The sequence below is a fragment of the Sciurus carolinensis genome, chromosome 2 (genome assembly GCF_902686445.1).
Source record: "Sciurus carolinensis chromosome 2, mSciCar1.2, whole genome shotgun sequence".
Taxonomy (NCBI): Eukaryota; Metazoa; Chordata; class Mammalia; order Rodentia; family Sciuridae; genus Sciurus; species Sciurus carolinensis.
The window spans coordinates 124,709,564-124,734,951 of NC_062214.1; the positions used below are offsets into that span (position 1 = coordinate 124,709,564).

A 25,388-nucleotide genomic window follows, 5' to 3' on the forward strand; every position below is an offset into this window, starting at 1 on the left:
AGGACTGGAAGGAGGTGTGGAAAGTTCACCAAACCTGTACATTTCTTAGCTTTCTATTTGGCTCCTGGAGGGCGCTGCTGCCTCAACAGGAACTGCTTTTCCTGTAGACTAAATTAAACTAAAAAACACCTTCCTTCCCTACATTTTAAGGACGAGCTCTGCTGAACATTTTTTAGACAGCTACAAATGCAGAATCTCAGAGGGCAGAGGCAGACAGATTTCTCAAGAAAGTGTCTCTTCCTTTCAATATTCCCAAAAAGAAATCTAAATTCCCTGTCATTCTTCCCTAATTTCAGAGCCATCTGAGTCCAAGTCTCCAGTCATCCAGTTCTATTTATGGGGAATGGCTGCGGAAGGAGTGTGCTGCTTCCTCACGGCTTGCCATGATCTTGCTGTGCATCCCTGTTCCAGAGGAAGGATCATTCTGCTCTATTCCCTTATCAGTGGATGGAATGCTGCCTGGATTGACTCTGAATAGGAACTCTTGCATTGGCTGCACAGAGCTGATATTGCAGGAGGATGCAGAGTCCAGTCAGTGACCCAACCAGACTCCTGCAGGAGACCCTCTGGGCCGAGGTGCAGTTACTCATCTAAGCAGTATCACTACTGGCCAGTGCCAACCTTGTCCTGGCCTCCAGCCTCTCCCAAAGTACCTGTCAGGAAACGGGCTTGTTTAAGGCATTAAAGGTTTTGAGATTGAATCTTGGCAGAATGTAAATTCCTTCCAACCAAGGAAACTCTCATATCATTGGCATGACAATCTGAGTACTTCTGTGCCCTGAGTCCCACCGTGCAGAGCTGAACACAAACCACCAGTGACATGCAGATTAAAGAAGCAGGGTCCCAGCCTCAATTATTTCAGGAATTTGGCATGTTCTCTGAAGGCAAGAGTACAGAGAAAGTAGAATCTTAGGAATTGTTTGGTTCTTATAGAGATCTTAGTGTGTGTTTGCTGTTTTCCAAAGGAAGGATTCTGATTTCTGAAGGGCAAGCATTCTTATCCTAGAGCCATTAGGCTACAGGATTCTCAACAAGCTGGTTACTTGCTGGCACGTCATTTGATAGGGGTGGGGCAAGAGAGCCTGAAGTTTGTTTTGTGCCTTAGTGTGGGACAAATCAGAGGTTGACCTTTGTCATTAATCTCTTCTCAAGCAGTCAGGAAACCCAGAACAACTGTTTTTTTTTTTTTTTTTTTTTTTCCCTGAATGACTTTATCTCCAGATGATTTTATCCAGTATCTTGATTTCAATTGGCTAAATTCCTCTGATGTGGCTTCTTCAAAAGACTTCAGCTCATTCATTCAAGTGTTTGAAGCAGGGGAACTTAATTGAAGCTGGTATTAAAGGATGTGTACAAGGCCACCATTCCAAAGACAATACAGTTGGAAGAAAAAAAGAACTTCTTTATGTACTGGTCCTAGGAACAGGCATTCCTAAGTAACCACAAAGTCCTGCCAAAGTTTCAGGTGGAAGCTTCAGGTTGGTTGTTTTATGAATGACCTGTCCTTTCTTTAACAGATCCACACTCTCCTTTTTCCCAGCTCTGCAACATGTTCTTTTTTTTCTTATTTCATGTGTGTGTGTGTGTGTGTGTGTGTGTGTGTTGTGTGTGTGTGTGTGTGTTTTCCTGGTGCTGTGATGGAACCCAGGATCTCACATGTGCCAAACACATGCTCTACCACTCAGCTACAAACTACCCCATTTTTCTCCTTTCCAATTCAATTTCTCGAAGACCGCCTGAGTAGCCAAGGACAATTAGTGATTTCTTAATCCTCTTTACTTATTTCCTGCAGTATTCCTCACCGTGCCTGTAGGATGCATTTGCAGTTATTTTTTAATGATCCATCTGATCTTCATTGTCTGTAGATAACTTCATTTTCTACTTCAGTGAAAATGGCATCCTCATTTCCTTTGTCTGCAACTCCATCTACAGTGGATGATGATGATGATGATGATGATGATGATGATGATTAGGTGCTGGGGATTGAATCAGGGTCTTGTGCATGCTAGAAAAGCACTCTACCCCTGAGCTACCTCCCTGGCCCCTGAGATTATTCTTAAATTAGTTTAGTTTCTGCAAGCATACAAAGTAAATATTTTCATGTAAATTTCCCTAAACAGTTATTTTTCTTTCAAAACATTTAAAAAATCTATTAAAGATGAAAAGCAAAATGTATATAATACCTAAAAATTCTTATTTTTAATAAAATGTATTTAAATAAAACAAAGTTTATTTTAAATTTTTAAAATGTTAATTATATTTTTATAAAAACACAATTACTCGTAATTCTCATTTGAATGTCTACATAACTGCTGAAGTAAATAATCAGTATCATTATCCAGGTTCAAGGAACAAACACATATAATTAAAAACAATATTGTGTAACATGGCAAAGCTTTCCAGTATCATAAGCAACTATTGTGAATATTGTGCTGCTTCATTAGCACCCTTCAAAAACACAGATGAGTACAGATGAGAAGCAAGAAAATGCATCCTTATGCCTAGTGGGAGATAATACTCCATTGTGCAAGAATGTATTGCAACCACACGATCTGAGAGGGAATGTTGGGTTAGCTCACTAATTTTTCTTTCTCTTCCCTAAAGTTTCCCCAACTTTCAAACCAAAATGTCCCTTCTACATTAGCAACAGCACAACCCTTCAAATTTCCTGATAATCAAGTGCACTTTCAAGGATAAGGGTCTGGTATGTGAAGGAGTACTTTCCTTGAGCCTGAAGGTATGAGTACAGTGATTGTGTAAGTTTACAGATTGTGCCTGTTTGTGAGTGAGAGATAGACCCTTTGATTTTTGGTACATTTTCTGAGTGTGTGTGTTTGTGATTGGTTGGACCTATAAAATTATGGGGCTTTGGGCAGGAACCCTCTTGCCAGAGTCTAAGGATGGTACTGTCTACATCCTTGCTCATCTTCTGTGTTCATTGTACTTAGATAAAGGTCACTTTTCAGAGATCATCATCTCTGTTTTGTCACTTTGCAATCTTGTCACCTCTACAGAAGTTATTCAGCACTACACCTTCCTTTGAGTTTTGTAATAGAAGGTTGAAATAATGTTCCTGTTCCTGTCTTGGTATGCCTGACAAGACACATTGTTTAAGGTATTTAAGGCACATGTTTTTCATGGCATCCTTTAGGCATTTATTGAATTTAAGGAGATGTTTGTGTCCCTCACTACAAATGCTATGAAGGAAGATATACTGTCTTACTCATTTTGCATTCTTAAGGTCTATATTGAGTCACTCTCTTGCAGAATCTAGTAGTGAATAGTTGTTGAATGATTTGAGGAAGTCTCTGAGAATGGAGATAAGGACTAATAATGATAAAGAGGGGAGAATGAGTATGAGAACAAATTAATTCATTATAAGAAACCTGCTTTTTGCTGAATATGACTTATATGCCTTTCAAGTAATAACTCTGCGTTCTAAAACAAGATTGGTGACTTTTACATCAGGATACTTTTCCTCAAAGCTTACAACTATAACGCACATATCTGAATACAATATTATCATAACATTAATCTGCATTATTAATTGTATTTCTTGTAAAACATTCCTAAATTAAACACAGAATCATATAAAGGACAAAAGAAAATGGAGAATTCAAAGGAACAGAAAGCACACTTTGCTTTTATGTCTGATTTTAATTTTTATTGCTTAGGTTTTTACACACCACAGTAAAATCCCAAACTTTGTTTTATAGGTTCAAATTATTTCAAAACCATTTAATATCATCTTTTCTTTAATATTCCTTCTGTTCCCATCCAGTACCTAGAAGAAAGGGAAAGTAAGAAGAAAACGGAGAATATGGAAGCAGAAATACAATGAGAAGAGAAAGCAGAAGGAAAAGAGGAAGAGATGGATAAGAACAAAAAGGGGTTTACTGAACTTCAAGCATGAAGCACAGGAAGTTTTTACAGAAGAATCAGAAAAACAGAGTGTACTGCCCATCCAAAGTAATATGTAGAAATGGTGTCTCATTTGCTCCTATTTTTCTTCTCACAATTCACATTCTTGTTAGGGCCACCTGAACTTTCTCCTAACCATAACTTAGCACCCATCGATCAACCTTTCTCCATCTTCCCTCCTACTATATGGTCATTTCTTATAATAATCTACCACAAATATTGGTTATTCCAGAATAGTCACAGTTCACACTTCTTTATATTTCAATAATAAGAATTCATCAAATATATACTAGATAGTATTTATGTTGTTACTTTGGGTGACTGGAATGACTTTGACCTAAATGAAGTCACAGGTCAATAAAATCCTTTATAAGGATACATACCTGTTTGCCTGTTTTCTGGGTTGTAGTATGTGGATGTCCTTTCTATGATCCTACCCAGGACCTACTTGGTACAGTTGAGGCAGTTCTCCTTTGGAGAAGCCCACTTCTTCCCCCATGACCCTGCATACTTCTTATAATTCCAGGCTTGTCAGAAAGTGTTCCTCAAGTAATATATTAATGACCTTGCCCTGTCCCCCTCACTTCACCTGGCTCCACCCTGATTTTCAGCCGGGGTTAGGCTGGCAGAGAGGTTTCAGGCACAGGGATTTGCGGTGTCTGGGTCTGAGCAGGGTTTGTAGGTGGAGCTCATTGGTTGCAGGAGCAGAAAAGCTTCAGAGCCAAGTCCTGACACACCCCTCCCCAGGGTCTGGTGGAGACTCCCATCTTACACAACCAGGCAAAGTCTTAAAGAGTCTGCTGGGTGCTCTGTTGGGACTTTTGTGTACCCAACTTTGCTGTGAATTGGGCTGCCCTGAATTTGGGGACACCAAGGATTTTACAGCTGCAGCATATGAAGGAGAGAGAGGAAATGGAACTCATAAGCCTCATAAACTTTATATCATTTTCATAATACATAGGGCATTTGGGGGACTTTGTAGAGGATATGGTGACTATCACCTGTGTCTGTTTCTTTGTTTTTAATCAAGTGTGAGAGAGACATGGATGGATCAGAGTCCTTCAGTCCTGATCCTCCAGGAAGGGGCCAGTTTCACTCTGCTTTGCAATTTTCTACTTGTATGGACAATGTGCAGTGGTTTCACCAAAATCCTGGAGGACACCACACCAACCTTTTGGAGCCCCGTGGCAGCACCTTTCAGAATTTCTCACCTACATCAGCAGTTTTAAGCACATATATCTTTTGGCCCCATAGGTTTGGGACTTTGGTCTCAACATACACCTCCTTTTGAAATATAAATTTCCATCTTAGAACTAGCAGAGTCACAGATAAGAGAACTGAATCAAAATAAGCATTTAATTCACAATATGCTGGACCCCAAAAGGGTAAATAGTAAAATAAATGAAAAGGAAAGAAAGTCATCCAGATGAAGATGTTATTGGCAACAAAGCATCCTCTTTGGTGTCTCAGACACACCCAGGGCCACCTCACCACAGCATGTCAACCAGGCACCAACAAATACTGTGCTTGGAGCCCATCTTACCTGAGCAGCAGAGAAAAGAAGTTTCACAGAATACTCATATAAGATAAATGGATGTGGAGATAACTTTAAAAGGTATGTTCCTTTCATCTATGTCCCATAATGTTCTTGAAACTTGTGTGGCCTAGGACCTGATCTAGCCAGGAGAGCTTCTCTGCATGTTTGAGAAAAATGTGCACTGTGCTGTGTGGATGTCTGTGGAGTCTACTTGCTTTAGAGTGCTGTTCAAGTCTTCTGTTCCCTTGCTGTTATTCCATTCAGTTGTCATACCTATTATTGAAGGTGAGGCACCTAAGGGCTCCAACTTTTATTGTGAATTGTCTGTTTTCCCCTGTAATTTTGTAATATTGTCAGTTTTTTCTTCATCTACTTTGGGGATCTGTTATTACCAATTGTTATACTTACTAATGGCTATATAGACTTTTTTTTTTTTTTTTTTTTTTAATCTCTGGTTCTGGAGATTGAACCCAGTGCCTCAAGCAGGCTTGGCAAGCACTTTACCACTGAGCTACATCCCCAGCCTGAAGATTTACTCTTTTGTTATTATAAATAGTGCTTTTACAATCTTTTGTAGTTTTCTTTTTTCATTCAAAATATATTTTGTCTAACAATAGCACAGCAACTCTAGCTCTCTTATGGTTGTTGTTTATATGATACAGCCTTTTCCATCCTTTTAACTTATTTGTATCTACTACAGTTTGGGTTCAAAATATCCTCCAAAGGCCTATGTGTTAAAGGCTTAGTTCCCAGCTTGGTGCTACTGGAAGATGAGGCCTTGTAGGAGGTCTTATATCATTAGAGGCTGTCTCTCAAATGGAGACTGTGGGACTCTAGCCATCCAACAGGAGGTGAGCAACTTCCTCTGCCATGCATGTCTGTCATGATATGCTGCCTCACCTCAGATACAAGTGCAACAGGGCTAATTGGTCAAGAACTGAAACCTCCAAAACTGTGTGCCAAAATAAACCCTTCCTATTTTTAAGTTGATTATACCAGATGTTTTGTTACAGTGATGGAAAGTTAACTAACACCAAAAATTGTGATGGAGTGGTATACTCCTATAATTCCAGCTCCTTGGGAGGTTGAAGCAAGAGTATCTTGAAGCAACCTCAGCACCTTAGTGAGACTCAGTCTTCAAATAAAAAATAAAGGGGGTTGGGGGATGCAGTTCAGTGGTAAAACATTCTAAATTTAATCCTCAATATGGAAAAAAAAATTGTGATAGAAAACTAACCAACATACCACAGCACTCAAGATGTCAGAAAAACCATTAGCCATTGTGTTTCTTACCTTTACATACTCTAACTTTAGTCCATTGACCCAGGGATATGTTTAATGCGATCAGTTATTTTTATAAATTTGAAATATGCAAAGGTCAAAAATCTCCTTTCTCAAAACCCTTTTTTTAATCACTCACAAACCACAGGCTAATGGGCCAAATATAACGGCACTGGAAAGTAGTTCCCCTTAGGCATTTCAACAGATAGATCTGGTTGATGAATACCATTTCTTGAGACAATTTTTCTTTCCCTATTGAATTTTTTGCATATTGTAGAAAATTAATAGAACATGTATGTATGAACCTATTTCTATTATACCTATTTTTCTACATTGATAAATATATCTGCATCGATCTACATTTTTTTCATCAATACCAAAATGTTTGGATTATTATGTTGTATAATAAATCTTGGAAGTCTCCAGAATCATTCCTTTTAAAAACTGTTGTGGTTATTCAAGCAAGTTTGCATTTCCATATAAATTATAGAATCAGTTCATCAATTTTTACAAAAAAGTCTAGTGGAATTTTGAGTGATATTGCATTGAATTTATAAAAGAATTTGGGGAAACCTAAAGCTACTGAGGTTTCTAATTCATACAATGAAGTTTTCTAATTATTAAGCTTTCTTTACTGTGTGTATTTCTTTAAACTTTTCTAGACAGTTGAACATATTTTTATGAACCAAATAGACAAGGAAGTAATTAAGAAGGAAGTATTTGATACATGTATATTGTTCAAAGGATTTTTATATAGAAAATGTAAAGAGCTCTTACAACTCAGTAAGAGTACAAAGGCCCAATTTTTAAAATGGGCAAAATATTTGAGTAGACTCTTCATAAAAGAAGATATATGAATGCCCAACAAGCACATGCAAAGTTGCTCTACAAAATATGGGGATGATGATACATAATGGGGGGTGGGAGGGAGGCAAGAATGGAGGAAGGAGGGACTGTAAAGAGGGAAAAGAGGGGTGGGAGGGGTGGAGGGAAGGAAAAAAACAACAGAATGAATCAAACACCATTACCCTATGTAAATGTATGATTACTCAAATGGTATGCCTCTACTTCATGAACAAACAGAGAAACAGGATGTACCCCATTTGTTTACAATAAAAATAAATTTAAAAAAATATGATCCATGAGCCAAATCCAGTTGTTCACCTATTTTTATGAAGTTTTATTGGAACAAGCAATGCCATTTGTTTATATACTGTTAATAACTGCTTTCATGCTGCAGTGGCAGAGCTGAGTAGTTGTATCAGAGACTCAACAGTTTTCAAATTTGAAAATGATCTGATTGTGGGAAAAGTTTGTTGACCTCTATTCTACATCATAAGTCATCAAGAAAATACAAGGAATACCACAATAAGATACTACACACCATGATGTTAGTTAGAAATAGATGACTATATCAAGTGTCTACAAAGGTGTAAAACAATTATCTAATTTAGAGTCTATTGAGGGACACATTCCTTTCAGTGTGAAGGGCTCACCTTGATGTGACATTGATATTATGGGAGGGACAAGAGCCCGTGCAGTGACTCTATGTGAGGACCAATGTGTGCTTCTGAGGGGACCCCAGGACAGGTGTGGTGCAAATTTCATATTTCAGTAGACTTGTTCTTTCCTGTTATGTCCAACATCCCAACCAACTCCCTCTGAACCACTTGAGACACACTTCAGTAGAGGTCAGCAGATATTTCTAGCTGACCTCACCAATGGCAAAATCTCCTTCCATCAGAAGAACAATTGCCCCAACAGAAAAATTCAACTGTGTACTTTGGTGCTCTGATGGATGCAGGAGTTGCTGAACACAAACTTTAAAAAATAAGTTTTTGGCGTATATTTAATTTTGGTGCATAATTATATAGAATAGTGGATTTCATTGGAGTGTATTTGTATATGTACATAATATAATTTGATCAGTTTTGTTCCCAAGCACCTCCTCTTGCCATTCCTTCCTCTTTTTCTCTGATCTCCTTCCTCAGCCCTAATGGTCTCCCTTTTATTTTCATGAGATCTTTTTTATCCTCTTTTTCTCTCTAACTTCCCTGTATGAAAGAAAACACACAACACTTATCTTTCTGAGCCTGGCTTATTTTGCTTGACATGATGATCTAAAGTTTCATCTGTTTTCTTGCAAATGACAGAATTCCATTCTTCTTTATGACTGAATAAAACTCCACTGAGTATACATTCCACATTTTCTTTATCCATTCACTTATTGACAGACAGGTAGGCTGGTTCCATAACTTGGGTATTGTGAATTTTGCTTCAATAAACAGGAATGCATGCATCTGAAAAAAGTTAAAGTATGCTATCTTTAACTTTTTGGATAGATACTGAAGATTGGTATAGCTGGATTATATGATAATTACATTTTTGTTTCCTGAGGAGCCTCCATACTGATTTCCATTGTGGCTGGCCTAATTTACATTCCTACCAACAGTGTATAAAGGTTCCTTTCCCTCTGCATCCTTGCCAGTCTTTACTGATATTTATATTCTTGCAGATGGCCATTCTGACTGGAATGAGATGGAAACTCAGTGTAGTTTTGATTTGCATTTCCGTAATGGTTAAGAATGTTGACCATCTTTTCATATACTCATTGGTCATTTGTACTTCTTCTATAAGAAGTTTCTGTTTAGCTCATTTGCCTATTTATTTTAGTGGGTTATTATTTATTTGGTTGAACACCAACTTTGAAGAAGCTGTAGAAGAAATTGTTCAGTGTTATCTCCCCATATGGCCACAAAGGGGCAGTGCTGCTTCAGTGAAGACTAATGATTATCTCTTACACATATTTAGCAAGTACAGAGATTACTCTTTAAAAATCTAGTAAATTGTCTCCTCCTCCGCTTCAATATATTTGGATATGAAACATGTAGCTGTATGTTTATCTATCCATCTACCCAAATAGTATCTGTTATCCTAGTCTCACAGGGTTGAAAATTGACTTTGGAAGGGAGCACTTCTTTGAAGACACATGTTGTCCTTCAAGGTCAGGACCATATTAACTCTTTTAATGTAAATTTATAATGTTCTTTCCCACATATAGCCCAATGTCATGACACACTGATTTAACCTATGCCTAGAATTCTATGATCTAGTCTTTTTATTGGGAAATTGATTCTTGGTTTAAGGCTCAGGTCAAACCCCTCCTCTGTCTAGGTCCTTCTCTGACTGGGTCCAGAAGCAGAGGTCCTTGTTCTTTCCTGTGTCATCATGTCTAGACACACATGTCTCTTTGGTGAGTTTTACTTTGCTCTCCTTGACTATTGGGGCTGGCCAACTGAAGATTGGGACTCTGTCTTTCATGACTGAGGTGTAAGTACTATTCATTTGTAGGTATTTACTAGGCCCTCAAATAAATATTTATCAGTCCCTTCTTAGTCTCAATTTCACTCCTCATCTTTCAGGTTCCTATAGCTAACTGTAGTCTGAATATTAAATGGGAAATTCAGATATATGCAATTCATAAGTTTTAAATTGCCACCATTCTGAGTGGTGTGTCGAAATCTCCTCCCATTCTGCTCCATCCTACCCAGGACATGAATCAGCCCTTTGTCAGCACATCCACGCTTCATATGCCACCTGCCTATTTGTCACTTAGTAGCATCTCTGTTTTCAGAATGGCCATCCAGTATCATAGTGATTGTGTTGAAGTAATTTGTATTTTATCTAATAAGGACTCCAGAGTGCAAGAGTAGTGGTTCTGGCAATTTGGATAAACCAAGGAAAAGTCATAAAGTGCTTCATTTGTGGGAGAAGAGGAAATTTTATCATAGGTATATATGTATAGGAAAAAACATGGTACAGAAAGAGTTCAGTATTATTTGCTGTTTCATGTATACACAGGTGATCTTGAAACATCTCTTATAGATAAGACGGTGCTATTCTATGTTGCATACATGTCCAAATAAATGAATAAATGAATAAATGACAAAGTAAACATCAAAACTTAAATAAGCAATAAAAATTCTAGGACATTAGAATGAAAAGGGAATAGACAGACTGAGCAATGTGGACCATCGTCTCCTATTGCACTGTGATGATATTTTTCTTTGATTAGATTTGAGATGACATTAAATATATATACAACAAAATCCTCTCTCTGATTCAGTAATAATAATGTCTTCCTTAATTTTTTCAACTTCTATTACTTATAATATAATCCACTCCCATGTTTTGGATTACTTTGGAATTTACTCTCAGTTTCTGACCGTAAGGTCAAATTGATTCTTCATATGCTCATAATTCATCCATGAGAATACAGTGTGAATAAAACACCAAATGCTTATGCAAACTCGGAATGAGAGTTATTCAAAACTGCATTATTGAGTGGCAACGGTAGCCTCATATCTTCTGAAGTTAGGAAGTTTTCCAAGTTCTCTTTTCTTATCTGAAGATCAGAGTTCCTCCAGAGAAGATAATCTCAGTATTTCCTAGTTTCTCACTTCAGGTATATTCTTGGAAATATTTAATTTACCTGATCTATATTTTATAATAAAAAGAAATTGACATTTATTTAATTATCTTCTATCATTTCCTAGGTTCATGTAAAATATGGGCACATTTAAATTCCCTTTGGAGAAAGGGCTCATGTATTCTGTGTGTTCTGATCCATGCTCTTAGCTTCCCATGGAGTATTACACCCATTGTGTGTCCCCAATAAGTTTTATTAATATTTATAATAAAAATGAAATTCCTCTATTCATGTTAATCTTGTCGCTTCAGGGAATTCCTTCTCTTCCACTATTGTCAGATAAAATGATTTCTACTGTTGTACCCACCTGTCATAGAGTATGATTTTTAATATTCCAGGAGAAATGAAGGAAAGGTAAAAGGGGATTGGCAGAGGGGAATTTTAAATCAATCCTTATCCATATGTAAAGAGGGGATTTTCGATTCCCCCTTAATGTATTTTCAGCAGTTCTAAATTTGGGTAAAAGAAGGAAGTGCTTCGTTGTCAGAAAGTTTGCCTCAAAATTACTTGTGAAAAGGTGGAGCCTGTTCAAAGGATCGCAGTGCTCTTGAACTTAGAGTCATGCTCCAGCTGTCTGGGAGACTAGACCAGCTGACTTCTCACTGGCTCTGGCTCCTGGAGGAATGGACAGGCTACTGGGAGTCTCGTTTTTAATTCTAGGCCTTCACCTCACCTGTGAGTGGTGGGAGAGAAACCCCAGCTTATATTTGGGAATTGGAAAATTGGGACACAGACAAATCTTGCAGGTAGGAGCTTGAAGAAGGAACTATAAATGTGGAAGCCTAATGACTTTTTGTCATCTTTCTAAGCAGGGGTGAGTGGCCAACAGAAGGGGAAAAGTGACCAGCAGCAGGTGAAGCAAAGTCCTCAATCTCTGACTGTCCAGGAAGGAGGGATTTCAACCCTGAACTGTTTTTATGAGAAAAGTACATTTGACTACTTCTCATGGTACCAGCAATTCCCTGGTAAAGGCCCAGCATCGTTGATAGCCTTAAGTTCAGTTAGGACAAAAGCGGAATTTGGAAGATTCACAGTTTTCTTCAACAAAAGTGCCAAACATATCTCCTTGCACATCATGGATACTCAACCTGCAGACTCAGCCACCTACTTCTGCGCAGCAAGCACACAGTGCTCCCCAGGCACCTGCAACCTGAACTCAAACCTGCAGTTGAGGCTCCAGCAAAGCCCTCTGCAGGGCTTAGACTGGCAGAAATACAGACTGGCTTTCATTTGCACAAATAGGTGATGAAGTAAATGTGTGAATTCACTAGTGTAGTTGTATGAAAGGGGGATTGTTAAAGTAAATAAAAGAAACTTAGTTTAATGAGTAGCCAACCTGCAAAAATTTTTTCATAATAAAGTATTTGGGATTGTCATTACCATTTAATCAGTTCTAGGTCTACTGACTCTTCTATACATTGCTGGTAGAAGGCAAATTGGTCTGACCATATTGGAAAGTCTTTAGGCAGTTTTTAAAAAAATGATTTATCATATGGACAGAAATTCCATTCCCAGATATTTATCCACAAGAAATGAAAATAAATAGCTACACAAGGACTTTTGTTTAAGGTAGTCTTATCTACAATAACCCACATTCCCAAAAGGGAAACAACAAAATGTTTACTAACTGATGAATAGAGTTATGAACTGTGATTTATATTTATAATGAAATACTACACAGCAATAAAATGGGTTAAACTAACACAAGATGGATCTAAAAACGTGTATGCTTCATTGGATGAATGGCTATGTATAGTGTGCTACACACATATGGTAGAAAACTATTCACCAAGGAGAAAGAATGGACTGTTGATACACACAAAAACTTGGATGAGATTCAAGGGCATTATACTGAGTGAAAAAAGTAATTTCAAAAGTAATTAAAAGTAATCTCATAATGCATGATTTGACATATATAAAATTTTTAAATGGAAAAAATATATGGATGTAGATAAGGTCAGAGGAGCCACAGTGTATGTGTGGGGAGGGTGTGCATGGGCAGTCTTTTGGGGCTGATGGAATAGTTCTGGGTCCTGATGGCAATGGCACTTACACAGACCTATATGTGTGACAAAGTTTCATGGAATTGCATACACCCCCGCCCCACAGAGACAAAATTGATGAGTCAGAATAAGGTCTGCATTTTAATGAATAAGATTATCGATTTCCTGGTTTTGATAATGGTACATAAGGATAATGGTGCTTAGCTCTGATTACATAATGTGTTATTAGTGAAGAGAGATGGGTGTACCAGACAACTCTGCATTGTTTTTGCACTTTCCGTGTGAATCTAAAAGTATTTCAAAATCCAAATTAAGCATGTGAAACAATTATATTCTTGTACATTGCTGGATGGAATGTAAACTGGGCACTCATTTCAGCCGATTCTTATAAAAGCAAAGATAGCAAAGACATCTATCATAACTCAAGAATGTCACTTATAGGCATTTTCTCAAAGGAAATGAAAACCTGTGTTCATGAAATATTTGTTTAAGAATGTTCATAGCCACTCTCTTCATAATAACAATAAACAGAGAAACTGCCCACAAAGAAGAGATTAAATTAGTTGTTATATACATTTCATGGAATATTAATCAGCTATAAAATGAATTGAACAATTAAGATACAAAATTATATACAAATAAATCTTGATCACATTATGCCTAGCAAAATTGTCAGACAAAAAAGGTGCATACTATTTGATTCCATTTATGTCAAATTCTAGAATAGGAAAACCAATCCATGGAGAAACGAAACAGAAAAGTAGTCATATTCTTGGAGCAGGAATTGTTTGGACACAAGGGATCTTGATGGAATAAAGGAAGGAAATGTCCTATTTCTTGAAAGGAGTGTGGTTTTCAAGACCGTTAGCAATTTTCAAATCTCCCGTAACTTGATACTTACCTACCATTATTTAAATGTATAACCCATACTTCAATAAAATTAAAACGTATAGATATTAATCAAATAGGGAACAAAAGTAAAGAAAAAAAGGGAAATTCAATACTGATTATTAATTTAAAAATTTTTTTTAGAAGTTGTAGATGGACAGCATGCCTTTATTTTGTTTGTTTATTTTTGTGTGGTGCTAGGGGTCGAACCTGTTGCCTAATACATGCTAGGTAAGTGCTCTGTCATGGAGTTACAGCCCCAGTCCGATGCTGATTACTTTTGAAGAACTAAAAACTAAAAAAAAATTTGGTAACGTTGATAACTGAAAACAGAAATAGACAATGTGATAGCTAAATAGTGGCCCCTAAGCTGCCATATCAAAGTTCCCAATTTCTGTGAATTTGTTGCCTTACATGGTGTATTAGATTAATAGGCCTGTGATAACAAACTACCACAGACTGGGTGAGTGAAAACAATAGAAATTCATTGTCTCACAGTGCTGGAGGCCAGACATGGGAAATCAAAATCTATGTCCCTGGAAGTCTCTAGGGAAGGTCTGTTCCAACATCTCTGTTAGCTCTGGTACCCTCAGAGCTAGATGCTCATGTTCTCTCTTGTAGATGCTCATGTTCTCTCTGTGTCTCCTCCCATCATCTTCCTTCTGTGTGTGTGTCCCTGTCTTTTCACATGACATTATTTTTTAATAAGGGCATTAGTCCTATTGCACTGGGGGTCCAGTTTACTCCAGCATAACCTCATTGAAACTAACTACATCTGTAAAAATCTTATTTTCAAATAAAATGACATTCATAAATACTAAAAATTAGGACTTCAACATATGAATTTGGAGGGACACAATTCAACAAAATAGCATATGGCAAAAGAATTTTGCTGGTGTGATTATTTCAAAGATCTTGAATTGGAGAGATTTATCCTGGGTTTCCAGTATATCCAGACTAATCACAAGGATCCCTATGAAAGAGAGACAGATGATAGAGTCAGAACAACAACATCAGCAAAAGCCCTATAATGAATGTGGAAATTAGGATAAACTTTAAAACTAGAAAGGCAAATATTGGATTATTCCTTGATTTTAGCCTAATGAAACTGACTAGGGATTTGAACCCTTCATAATTCTAAGAGAATAAATTTGTGTTGTCTTCTGCCACCAAATTGATATTAGATTATCATAGCAACAATGGAAAACTAATAGACAGTAATTCAGAAGACCAAAAAAGCAGACCTATATGCAGAAGTTAAAATTTATTAAGAGAAAGTTACATACAATTTGAACTAATGAAATTTAAAACTATTAGCAAAAGAAACAACTTTGATGAAAAAATATATACTGCCAAAAGAAACAGAAGAAGTAATTTATATAATTAAATACTTTTACACTTATCAGAATTATTTGATAATTAGAAATAACAATTCCCAGAGAATTTATAAGAAAAAGATAATTTCTAAATCTGCATGTGCGCCCCACCACAAAATTGAAAACAAGACACGTTCTATTGTATATTTACCAACCACATGACCAAGATAGTAGTTGAAACTAAGCTTAGATAAAGAACTGCTATAAATAAATAAGGAAATCATTCAAAGAAAAAAAAAAAAAAAAAAAAAAAACAAGGTTATAAAAGTCAGCCCAAAGAAGTGGAAAGAGAAATGGTTGTGACATATAAAACATTCACTTCCACAGTTATTACAGAAAATTAAGGTGAAAGAAAAGAAATTGCTATGCTATTTGTATCAGTAAACAAAATCAAAGTCCGATCAAGTTGTCAAGTGTATAGGAAGATGGGACTGTTTTACTTTTCCAGAGAAGAAAAATAACCACATGGAGAACAATTTATGCAACCACTTAGAAAAACAATTAGCCTAACCTAGTTAAAAAGATACAAATCTAAAAATCCAGTCATTCCAATTCCTGATACCTATGTTAAAGAAATTCATATATGTGAACAGGAGACATTTCAAGGATGCAGCAGTATTTAAAAATAATTAGAAAAATCAATCAATATTGGAATGGACAATGCAAATATACAGCTATTTCAAGAAAAGAAGTGTTCACACATATTTTCATAAGATGAATCTTAAAAATATAGTGTTGAATATATAAAGCAAATGTCAGAATGTTATATACTGTGTGGAACTATTTAGGAGAAACTTCAAAATACATACACAACACAAGGTATTGTTTAATGATAAATAGCTCTAAGGGTAAAATGTGAATGGGCCTGTAGGGACTCTTCCCAGTAGTGACTACTTCTTTGGAGGAGAAGGAAAAGCAGACACTACTTTAGCTTAGTCTGTAATGCTTGAGAAAAACTGAAGGAAGAGACAGAAAAAACATAACAGAATGTTATTTTGTGTTTATTCATATTACTGGATGAAAAGGAGTCATTACATAATTCTCTATACTTTTGCATGTGAGATCCATGTAATAAAATTAAAAAAAAATTTTAAGTGGATAGCAACAACCACAGTTTTTTAAATTATGTATTTATTTGTGTATTTTTTACAGACTGCATTTTGATTCATTGTACACAAATGGGGCACATCATTTTGTTTCTGTGGTTGTACATGATGTAGATTCATACCATTTGTATAATCATACATATACATAGGGTAATGATGTCTGTCTCATTCCACCATTTTTCATACCCCCTCCCTCTCATTACCTTCTACATAATCTAAAGTTCTTCCATTATTCTCTCACTCCCCACTTCCCCATTCCCATTATATATCATCATTCACTTATCAGGGAAAACATTCAACCTTTGATAACCACAGTTTTGATGATCTCCATATGCCCACCAAATGGAGAAGGGAATCCTTAGTAACTCTCTTTTGGAGAGATGTATTCCCATTAGGCTACATACATGTCAACAAAATTTCCTTTGATGAAAAATTTTAATGAGTTTATGAATTAAAAGATTTCACCTGGTGGGGTGGAGTGCCCCTATAGTTCTAGTGACTTTGGAGGCCTGGGCAGGAAGATCTCAGATCCAGGGCTCAAGGCCAGTCTGGTCAACAAAGTGAGACCCTGTCTCAAAACAAAACAAAACAAAATCTGAAGGATGGTCAACCTGAAACACACAAGCCAGAAGCTCCCTGCCCAGTCCACAATGCACAGTCTTTCAATACGCAGAAAGAGAAGATGAAAAAGAAAAATCAATCAATTGGCTCTTATCAATAGGAGATGTGCTATAAGACATCTATATCTGAACTCCCTTTGACTCACAAACTTTGTTTCACTTTCTTTCCTAGTAGTTTTAAAAGTTGGATAATGAATTTGGAATAGTTTTTATATATGATTAGAGTAGTTTTCATTGGTTTGAAATATACAAAAATCAAACAGGATGCAATGTCAAGGTTAGAATTTGTGGTCAGTATCAGAGCTGAGACATTATCAAGAATGTAAAAGGTGTGGAGAGTTGAGAAGACCTGGGATCATTAATACTGATCCTGTGGCTTCATATGGTATGTGAGTTTGCGAATTTTGTAAAGGAACCAGGGAGAGGCTGAAGACAGATTTCCATTGATTAACTCGAATACTTCCATTTGGGTTTCTTTACAGAGAAGTCAACCAAAAGTAAATTTTTGGAATTTGGGAGTTTAACAGAAATGCCTTTCTGAGATGAATTTTCAGCAGAAAGTGGAGGAGAATCTTCACTCAATTCAATGTCCAAAGAAGGAAATATTTTTGTTTTGGACAATATTTATACAATTAATGGTTTTGAACGTTTTCACAGATGAAACAGCATTTTAGGAGAGGTTTTTGTCCCCTTGTAAACTCTAACAAGCATTGCAGGATTGTTACAAACAACATACGTGCTCTCATGAAAGCAACATGGTTGCAAGTTGGAATTTAGAAGGTCACTATCCTCCCTTTCTTCTTCCTTCCAGGACTTCTAATAAAACTAGGCACAGAGTTACATTATAAATATGACATTATAAATAATATGCTGTCATTGCTACTTCTGTCACTGGAGAGACTTCAAAACTCAGAAACCTGTTTTGATCTCCTTTGTCTGAGCAGATGCTGTACCACTGTGAAGATTCCAGTCCCCATGGTTTGGGTGAGTAGAAAGGAAAGGAAGTGAGGGCTTCTGCAGGGAAACCGAGAACTGATGAACATGGCTTCACCATAGGGTCAGGTTGGAGACAAGAGATCAATCAAAACTTCAGTGAAGGGCTGGAGATATGGCTCAGTGGTAGAGTGCATGCCTGGCATGTGCACGTGTGAGGACCTGGGTTCGATACTTAGCACCACATATAAATAAATAAAAGACCTGTTGACAACTTAAAAAAAAAAAAAAAAAAAAAAAAAAAAAACGAGTGAATACTTGCAGTCACAGCCAGAATTCATATTTTGTTTCAAGCCCCTCAAATCTCAGATTAATAAACTAACCTTGGAGATTTTTAAATGATCATTCTCCTTCAAAATACTTCCTTAAATATTAAACTTTGTCCTTTACCAAATATTATCTGTTGATTACATCACAATAAAGGGCAAAACATTGCTAAGGATGGGACAAATTTTGCAATTGAGGTGTCAGCACCTGTGGGAAGCCATCCACGACTAGTATGAGAATGAGGTGAAGTTTGAACCATTAACCCAGGAATGCCTGGCTCAGGAACTCACAGTCGGATATCCACTGTTGGAGAACACCTGAGTCACTGGTATCCTGTGTTAGCTCACTGCTCAGGTTGGAGTACAAGCACCAGAGATGGGAGTGACCAGCTAGAGCCAAATGGCCTGCTTACCCCGACCCCTATCTTGTTTTTCTCATAGAAGCTGAAATAAATAAAGCAAGGGTGGGCTCCTTCCTTTGTTAGAGTCAGCCTTTTCATGATGACTCAACTGGTCATGCCCCTGCTTTTAAGATACTTTTGCCTTTTGTCTTTATTTCTGATAAATGAATTTCATAGTTCATCCCTCTGACAGGAACCCTTTTCCTCGCTCATGTGGGACTTGAGCACGAAGCACATCCAAACATAATCCACCTAGAAATCACATTTCAGAGGCAGTTGCCACTTGCTGCTAAGAGAGATCCTGCACCTACAGCTCTTAGGAGCACAGAGAGGAACAGTTCAACCAGAGGGAAATTCCCCTAGCTTTGGTGGGCATCCCTGTCTCCACCTGCTTCAGGACAAATGCCTTGAACTTTCAAACCAGCCTCCTGTGAGCAACTAGAGTGAAATGGGACAGAGGAGTGGAGTCCAGATCATTATAAACGTTTCCTTACACGATGAACTGATCTGTTGTTTAAACCTGTATCAAGGAACTGGAGCTGTTTTGAAGAACGTGTCTGTAACTTTCTTCTCTAGTTGCCTTTTGGTCTCTTCATATTAATAAAGTAAAACAATGGACCAACAGCTATGTTCCACACTATCATATAGTAGCATGCAGAAATTCAATCACCAAGTTCTGTGCTGTTGACAGGCCCCTAAGTGACTGCAGTCAATCAGTACCATATTCTGCAGGAGTAGATTATAGCCTTGTGTCACAGAAAGACCTGGCATGCTTTATCAGGAGATTATTTTACAAATAGAAATATACAGAAAAATATACACAGTTTAATAAGTGAGGGTGAATAATTCAGATCAATGGGATAGTGTATAAAGACAATTCTTCAAAACACTATCTAATAAGTACAGTTCTTTTTGTGAAGGTACTAGGATTAAACATCCTCATCCTCTTAAAATCTAGTAAGCAAAATGCAACATCAGATTGTGAAAAAAATAATATTTCATTCCTGTTATAATTTCATAAAAACATAATCAACTGAATAGCTGCTAAAAGTCAAAAGGACTGACCTTTATCATTTGACTTAGATATATCTTTATTAACTGTAGATTTTAAATAGGCCCCAGAAATCGGTGAGAAAGAAGAAAGTGATTCTGTAATTATTTTGGTTAACATTGCCTTTCATGGAGAAAGACAAAGGCCCAGGAGGATTTTATTCTTTTAAATTTTATTAGGTTCTGAATGGTGAAAAGTAAATATGTGTTAAATTAGTGACCCATAAATTTACCAAGAGAGTCTATGACTCATAATAAATTCTACTTTAAATGGATGCTCCAAATTATTCCACTGAATAACATCAATGTGTGTAAACTTTCAGTTTAGCCTGCAGTTCCTGTAACTCTAACCCTCAATACGAATGACATTTCTCATGCTCCCTTTTTAGGTTTTGTCTAACTTGATTACCAGGGAAAAAGAAGTAGGCAAAGTAACAGTTTGGGGTGAACCACACTTTCTCTGATCTGTGCACAGACTTTGTGGTCTATAATCTTAAGAACCCCCATTTCCTATTTGGGAGTGTAGCATGAGAACCCAGGAGGTACATATATATACTGCCAGGCTCTCAGGCACTGAACTCTGCGTCTGAGGCAGAACTAACACTTTTGTGCACAGAGATATGTGCCACAGGCCGCTCTCCTGCCTGCTGTGGGTGTCGGTGGCCTTCATCTACTCTGGTACGTTTGGTTCAAACATGGCTAAGGGTCTTAAGGAGGAAAGGACTGCACACGGGCATATGGTGCTTCTGGTGTCCTCGAGGAGGAAAGGGAGAATGGAGGAAAGCAATCCATGACTCCAGCTTGGTTTTGTTTTGGGTCCTAAATTAGACTAATGCTTACAAAGTTTTATTTACTAAATCAGGGGATGAGCTCTGTTTTCTGATTGTTCCCACAGGATTCAGTGTGGCCCAGAAAGTGACTCAAGTTCAGCCAGCCACATCTGGTCAGGAGGGAAAAGCAGTCACCCTGGGCTGTTCCTATGAAACAACTCAGAGTGGATACTATATTTTTTGGTACAAACAACTTCCCAGTGGAAAGATCATTTTCCTTATTCGTCAGAGCTCTTCTGGTTCAAAGGAAATCAAAGGTCGCTACTCTGTCCAGTTCCAGAAAGCAGCTAAATCCATCAGCCTTACCATTTCACCCTTACAGCTGGAAGACTCAGCCAAGTATTTCTGTGTTCTCCGGGAACTCACAGTGTTTGAATTGATAGTAAAAGCTGAACAAAAACTCAGGAGCTCCATAGGAGATGGGACCCTGCTGCAGAAGCCCAGTTGAGATGCACCTGCAGAGCCCAGACAAGAAGGAAGCGACTGTGGCTGCCTCATCTGTGGTTTAGATCAGAAGATGTGATTCTAAGAAAAACTGCATCTATCTCATTTGGAAAGAGGTCTCTGGAGCAACTTTCATCTAATACATTCTCTGTCCTCTATGTTTGACTTAAAATAGATCATACAGGACATGCTTAAAGTTGTCCAAAGTTGAAATAACTTGTCCCATCATAGTTTAAAGTGATAGTTTCACTTAAAGATGCTCACAGCACAAATCTTGATCTACTTATTTGGAATAGAAATGAAAATTGTTTCCTCAGCCCTTTCCCCTTAGGCTTTGTGTTAGTTAGGTACAATGAAAGAAGAATAATCACCATGGCTGATGGAGAATAAGATCACTTATAGGGTTTAGATCTCAGCCAATATCTGGCATTGGTGGTAGAGTCTCAGCAAAGCTATTTATGTTTGCAGCTGTAACTGAGTCTGAGTTTACCAAAGGTCTGCTAGACTAGATTTGGGAAGGAAAGATGGATGAGGGCATGAACTTGAATGAACCGTGACTTGTAAGGATAGAGTGGAACCCATGAGGACAATGGGGACCTACAAGGACAAACTAAAACTTACCTGTCCTTTGCCTCCTTCAGGCTTATTTGGTCTGTGACTTTTAGGTGAAGAAGTTCATTTGCTGTCTCACTACATGACAAAGAGGACTGAAGGAGGAGGTGCAGTGGGAAGTGAAGTAGCTGTGAATCAACAATAAGCTGAGCTGGCAGGTCATAGCACATGTTTGAGCTGCCTTAGCACCTGAAGCTCTGAACCTGCAGTGCATGTAGGGAAGGGCCGCTGCGTCACATCCACCTTCCACTTCTCGTGCATTTCTTTTGCGGCTGATGCTAAACCAGGACAATATTGGGAAGCAAGGATTGGGGAAATATTTCCATATAGTTTAATTGAGACAACACAAACCCACCATAGCATTTTAAAGTGATTAAAGAAAAATAATGAAAACATTTAAGCTAGCTTCCTGTGAACGTGAAATATGTTCAAAATTATTTTTTGTTAGGAATTGCTCTTAAACTGGGGCACAGCAGCCCATGTCAGCATATGCCTGTGCCTCCCAGCTACGTGGGGGACTGGGGCAGAAGAACTGCAAGCTCAAGTCCAGCCTGAATAACTTAGCCAGATTCTGTCTCAAAAAAAAAAAAAAAAAAAAAAAAATCACCTTTTTTGCACTTTTTTTTTTTAATTTTATTGTAAACAAATGGGATACACGTTGTTTCTCTGTACATGGCGTAAAGGCATACCATTTGTGTAATCATAAATTTACATAGAGTAATGGTGTTTGATTCATTTTGTTATTTTTTTCCCTTCCCCCCCACCCCTCCCACCCCTCTTTTCCCTCTATACAGTCCTTCCGTCCTCCATTCTTGCCCCCCTCCCTAACCCTAACTCTAACCCTAACACTAACCCCTCCCACCCCCCATTATGTGTCATCATCCACTTATTAGCGATATCATTCGTCCTTTGTTTTCTTGAGATTGGCTTATCTCACTTAGCATGATATTCTCCAATTTCATCCATTTGCCTGCAAATGCCATAATTTTATCATTCTTTATGGCTGAGTAATATTCCATTGTATCTATATACCACAGTTTCTTTATCCATTCATCAATTGAAGGACATCTAGGTTGGTTCCACAGTCTGGCTATTGTGAACTGAGCAGCTATGAACATTGATGTGGCTGTATCTCTGTAATATGCTGATTTTAAGTCCTTTGGGTATAGGCCAAGGAGTGGGATAGCTGGGTCAAATGGTGTTTCCATTCCAAGTTTTCTAAGGAGTCTCCACACTGCTTTCCAGAGTGGCTGCACTAATTTGCAGCCCCACCAGCAATGTATGAGTGTACCTTTCTCCCCACATCCTCGCCAACACCTGTGGTTGCTTGTATTCTTGATAATTGCCATTCTAATTGGGGTGAGATGGAATCTTAGGGTGGTTTTGATTTGCATTTCTCTTATTACTAGAGATGTTGAACATTTTTCCATATGTTTGTTGATTGCTTGTAGGTCTTCTTCTGTGAAGTGTCTATTCATTTCCTTAGCCCATTTGTCGATTGGATTATTTACATTCTTGGTGTAGAGTTTTTTGAGTACTTTATAGATTCTGGAGATTAGTGCTCTATCTGAAGTATGAATGGCAAAGATTTTCTCCCACTCTGTAGGCTCTTTCTTTGCATTGCTGATAGTTTCCTTTGCTGAGAGAAAGCTTTTTAGTTTGAATCTATCCCAGTTATTGATTCTTGCTTTTATTTCTTGTGCTATGGGAGTCCTGTTGAGGAAGTCTGGTCCTAAGCCGACATGTTGAAGCTCTGGACCTACTTTTTCTCCTCTAAGATGCACGGTCTCTGGTCTGATTCCAAGGTCCTTAATCCATTTTGAGTTTAGTTTCATGCATGGTGAGAGATATGGGTTTAGTTTCATTCTGTTGCATATGGATTTCCAATTCTCCCAGCACCATTTGTTGAAGAGGCTATCTTTTCTCCATTGCATATTTTTGGCCCCTTTGTCTAGTATGAGAAAATTGTATTTATTTGGATTTGTATCCGTGTCCTCTATTCTGTACCATTGATCCACCTTTCTATTTTGGTACCAATATCATGCCGTTTTTGTTACTATTGCTTTGTAGTAGAGTTGAAGATCTGGTATTGTGATATCCCCTGCTTCACTCTTTCTACTGAGGATTGCTTTAGATATTCTGGGTTTTTTATTCTTCCAGATGAATTTCATAATTTCTTGCTCTATTTCTGTAAGGTACATCATTGGGATTTTAATTGAAATTGCATTGAATCTGTATAGCACTTTTGGTAGTATGGCCATTTTGACAATATTAATTCTTCCTATCCAAGAACATGGGAGATCTTTCCATCTTCTGAGGTTTTCTTTAATTTCTTTCTTTAGTGTTCTGTAGTTCTCACTGTAGAGGTCTTTCACCTCTTTTGTGAGATTGATTCCCAAGTATTTTATTTTTTTCGAGGCTATTGTGAATGGGGCAGTTTTCCTAATTTCTCTTTCTGAAGATTTATCGCTTATATATAAAAATGCCTTAGATTTATGTGCATTGATCTTATATCCCACTACTTTACTGATTCACTTATGAGATCTAAAAGTTTTCTGGTGGAATTTCCTGGTTCCTCTAAGTATATAATCATATCATCAGTAAACAGGGATAGTTTGAGTTCTTCTTTTCCTATTCGTATTCCTTTAATTTCTTTGGTCTGTCTAATTGCTCTGGCTAGAGTTTCAAGGACAATATTGAATAGAAGTGGTGAAAGAGGGCATCCCTGCCTTGTTCCAGTTTTAAGGGGGAATGCTTTCAGTTTTTCACCATTTAGGATGATATTAGCCATGGGCTTAGCGTAGATGGCCTTTACAATGTTAAGGAATGTTCCCACTATCCCTATTTTTTCTAGTGTTTTGAGCATGAAGGGGTGCTGTATTTTATAAAATGCTTTTTCCACATCTATTGAAATAATCATGTGATTCTTGACTTTAAGTCTATTGATATGGTGAATGACATTTATTGATTTCCTGATGTTGAACCAACCTTGCATCCCTGGGATGAAACCCACTTGATCATGGTGCACTATCTTTTTAATATGTTTTTGTATGAAATTTGCTAAAATTTTGTTGAGAATTTTTGCGTCGATGTTCATTAAGGATATTGGTCTGAAATTTTCTTTCCTCGATGTGGTCTCTGTCTGGTTTATGTATCAGGGTGATATTGACTTCATAGAACAAGTTTGGGAGAGTTCCCTCCTCTTCTATTTTATGGAATACTTTGAGAAGTATTGGAATGAGCTCTTCTTTAAAGGTTTTGTAGAACTCGGCTGAAAACCCATCTGGTCCTGGACTTTTCTTTGTTGGTAGGCTTTTGATGACTTCATCTATTTCATTACTTGAAATTGGTCTATTTAAATTGTGTATGTCCTCCTCGTTCAGTTTATGCAATTCATATGTCTCTAGAAACCTGTTGATGTCTTCGAAATTTTCTATTTTGTTGGAGTATAGATTTTCAAAATAGCTTCTAATTATATTTTGTATTTCAGTCGTGTCTGTTGTGATATTTCCTTGTTCATTCTGAATTTTAGTGATTTGGGTTTTCTCTCATCTTCTCTTTGTTAGTGTGG

General features: G+C 37.4%; 2 gene segments (V, D, J or C); both read left to right on the forward strand.

The window, feature by feature from the left end:
- The first annotated feature begins 11,810 nt into the window (after window positions 1-11,810).
- Window positions 11,811-12,474, forward strand: LOC124976532 (T cell receptor alpha variable 23/delta variable 6-like). The segment is given in 2 exon segments: window positions 11,811-11,903; window positions 12,041-12,474. Coding segments are annotated over 2 exon segments (486 nt in total).
- An 8,053-nt stretch (window positions 12,475-20,527) lies between these two features.
- On the forward strand, window positions 20,528-21,209 carry LOC124976533 (T cell receptor delta variable 1-like). The segment is given in 2 exon segments: window positions 20,528-20,609; window positions 20,827-21,209. Coding segments are annotated over 2 exon segments (441 nt in total).
- The last annotated feature ends 4,179 nt before the right edge of the window (window positions 21,210-25,388 follow it).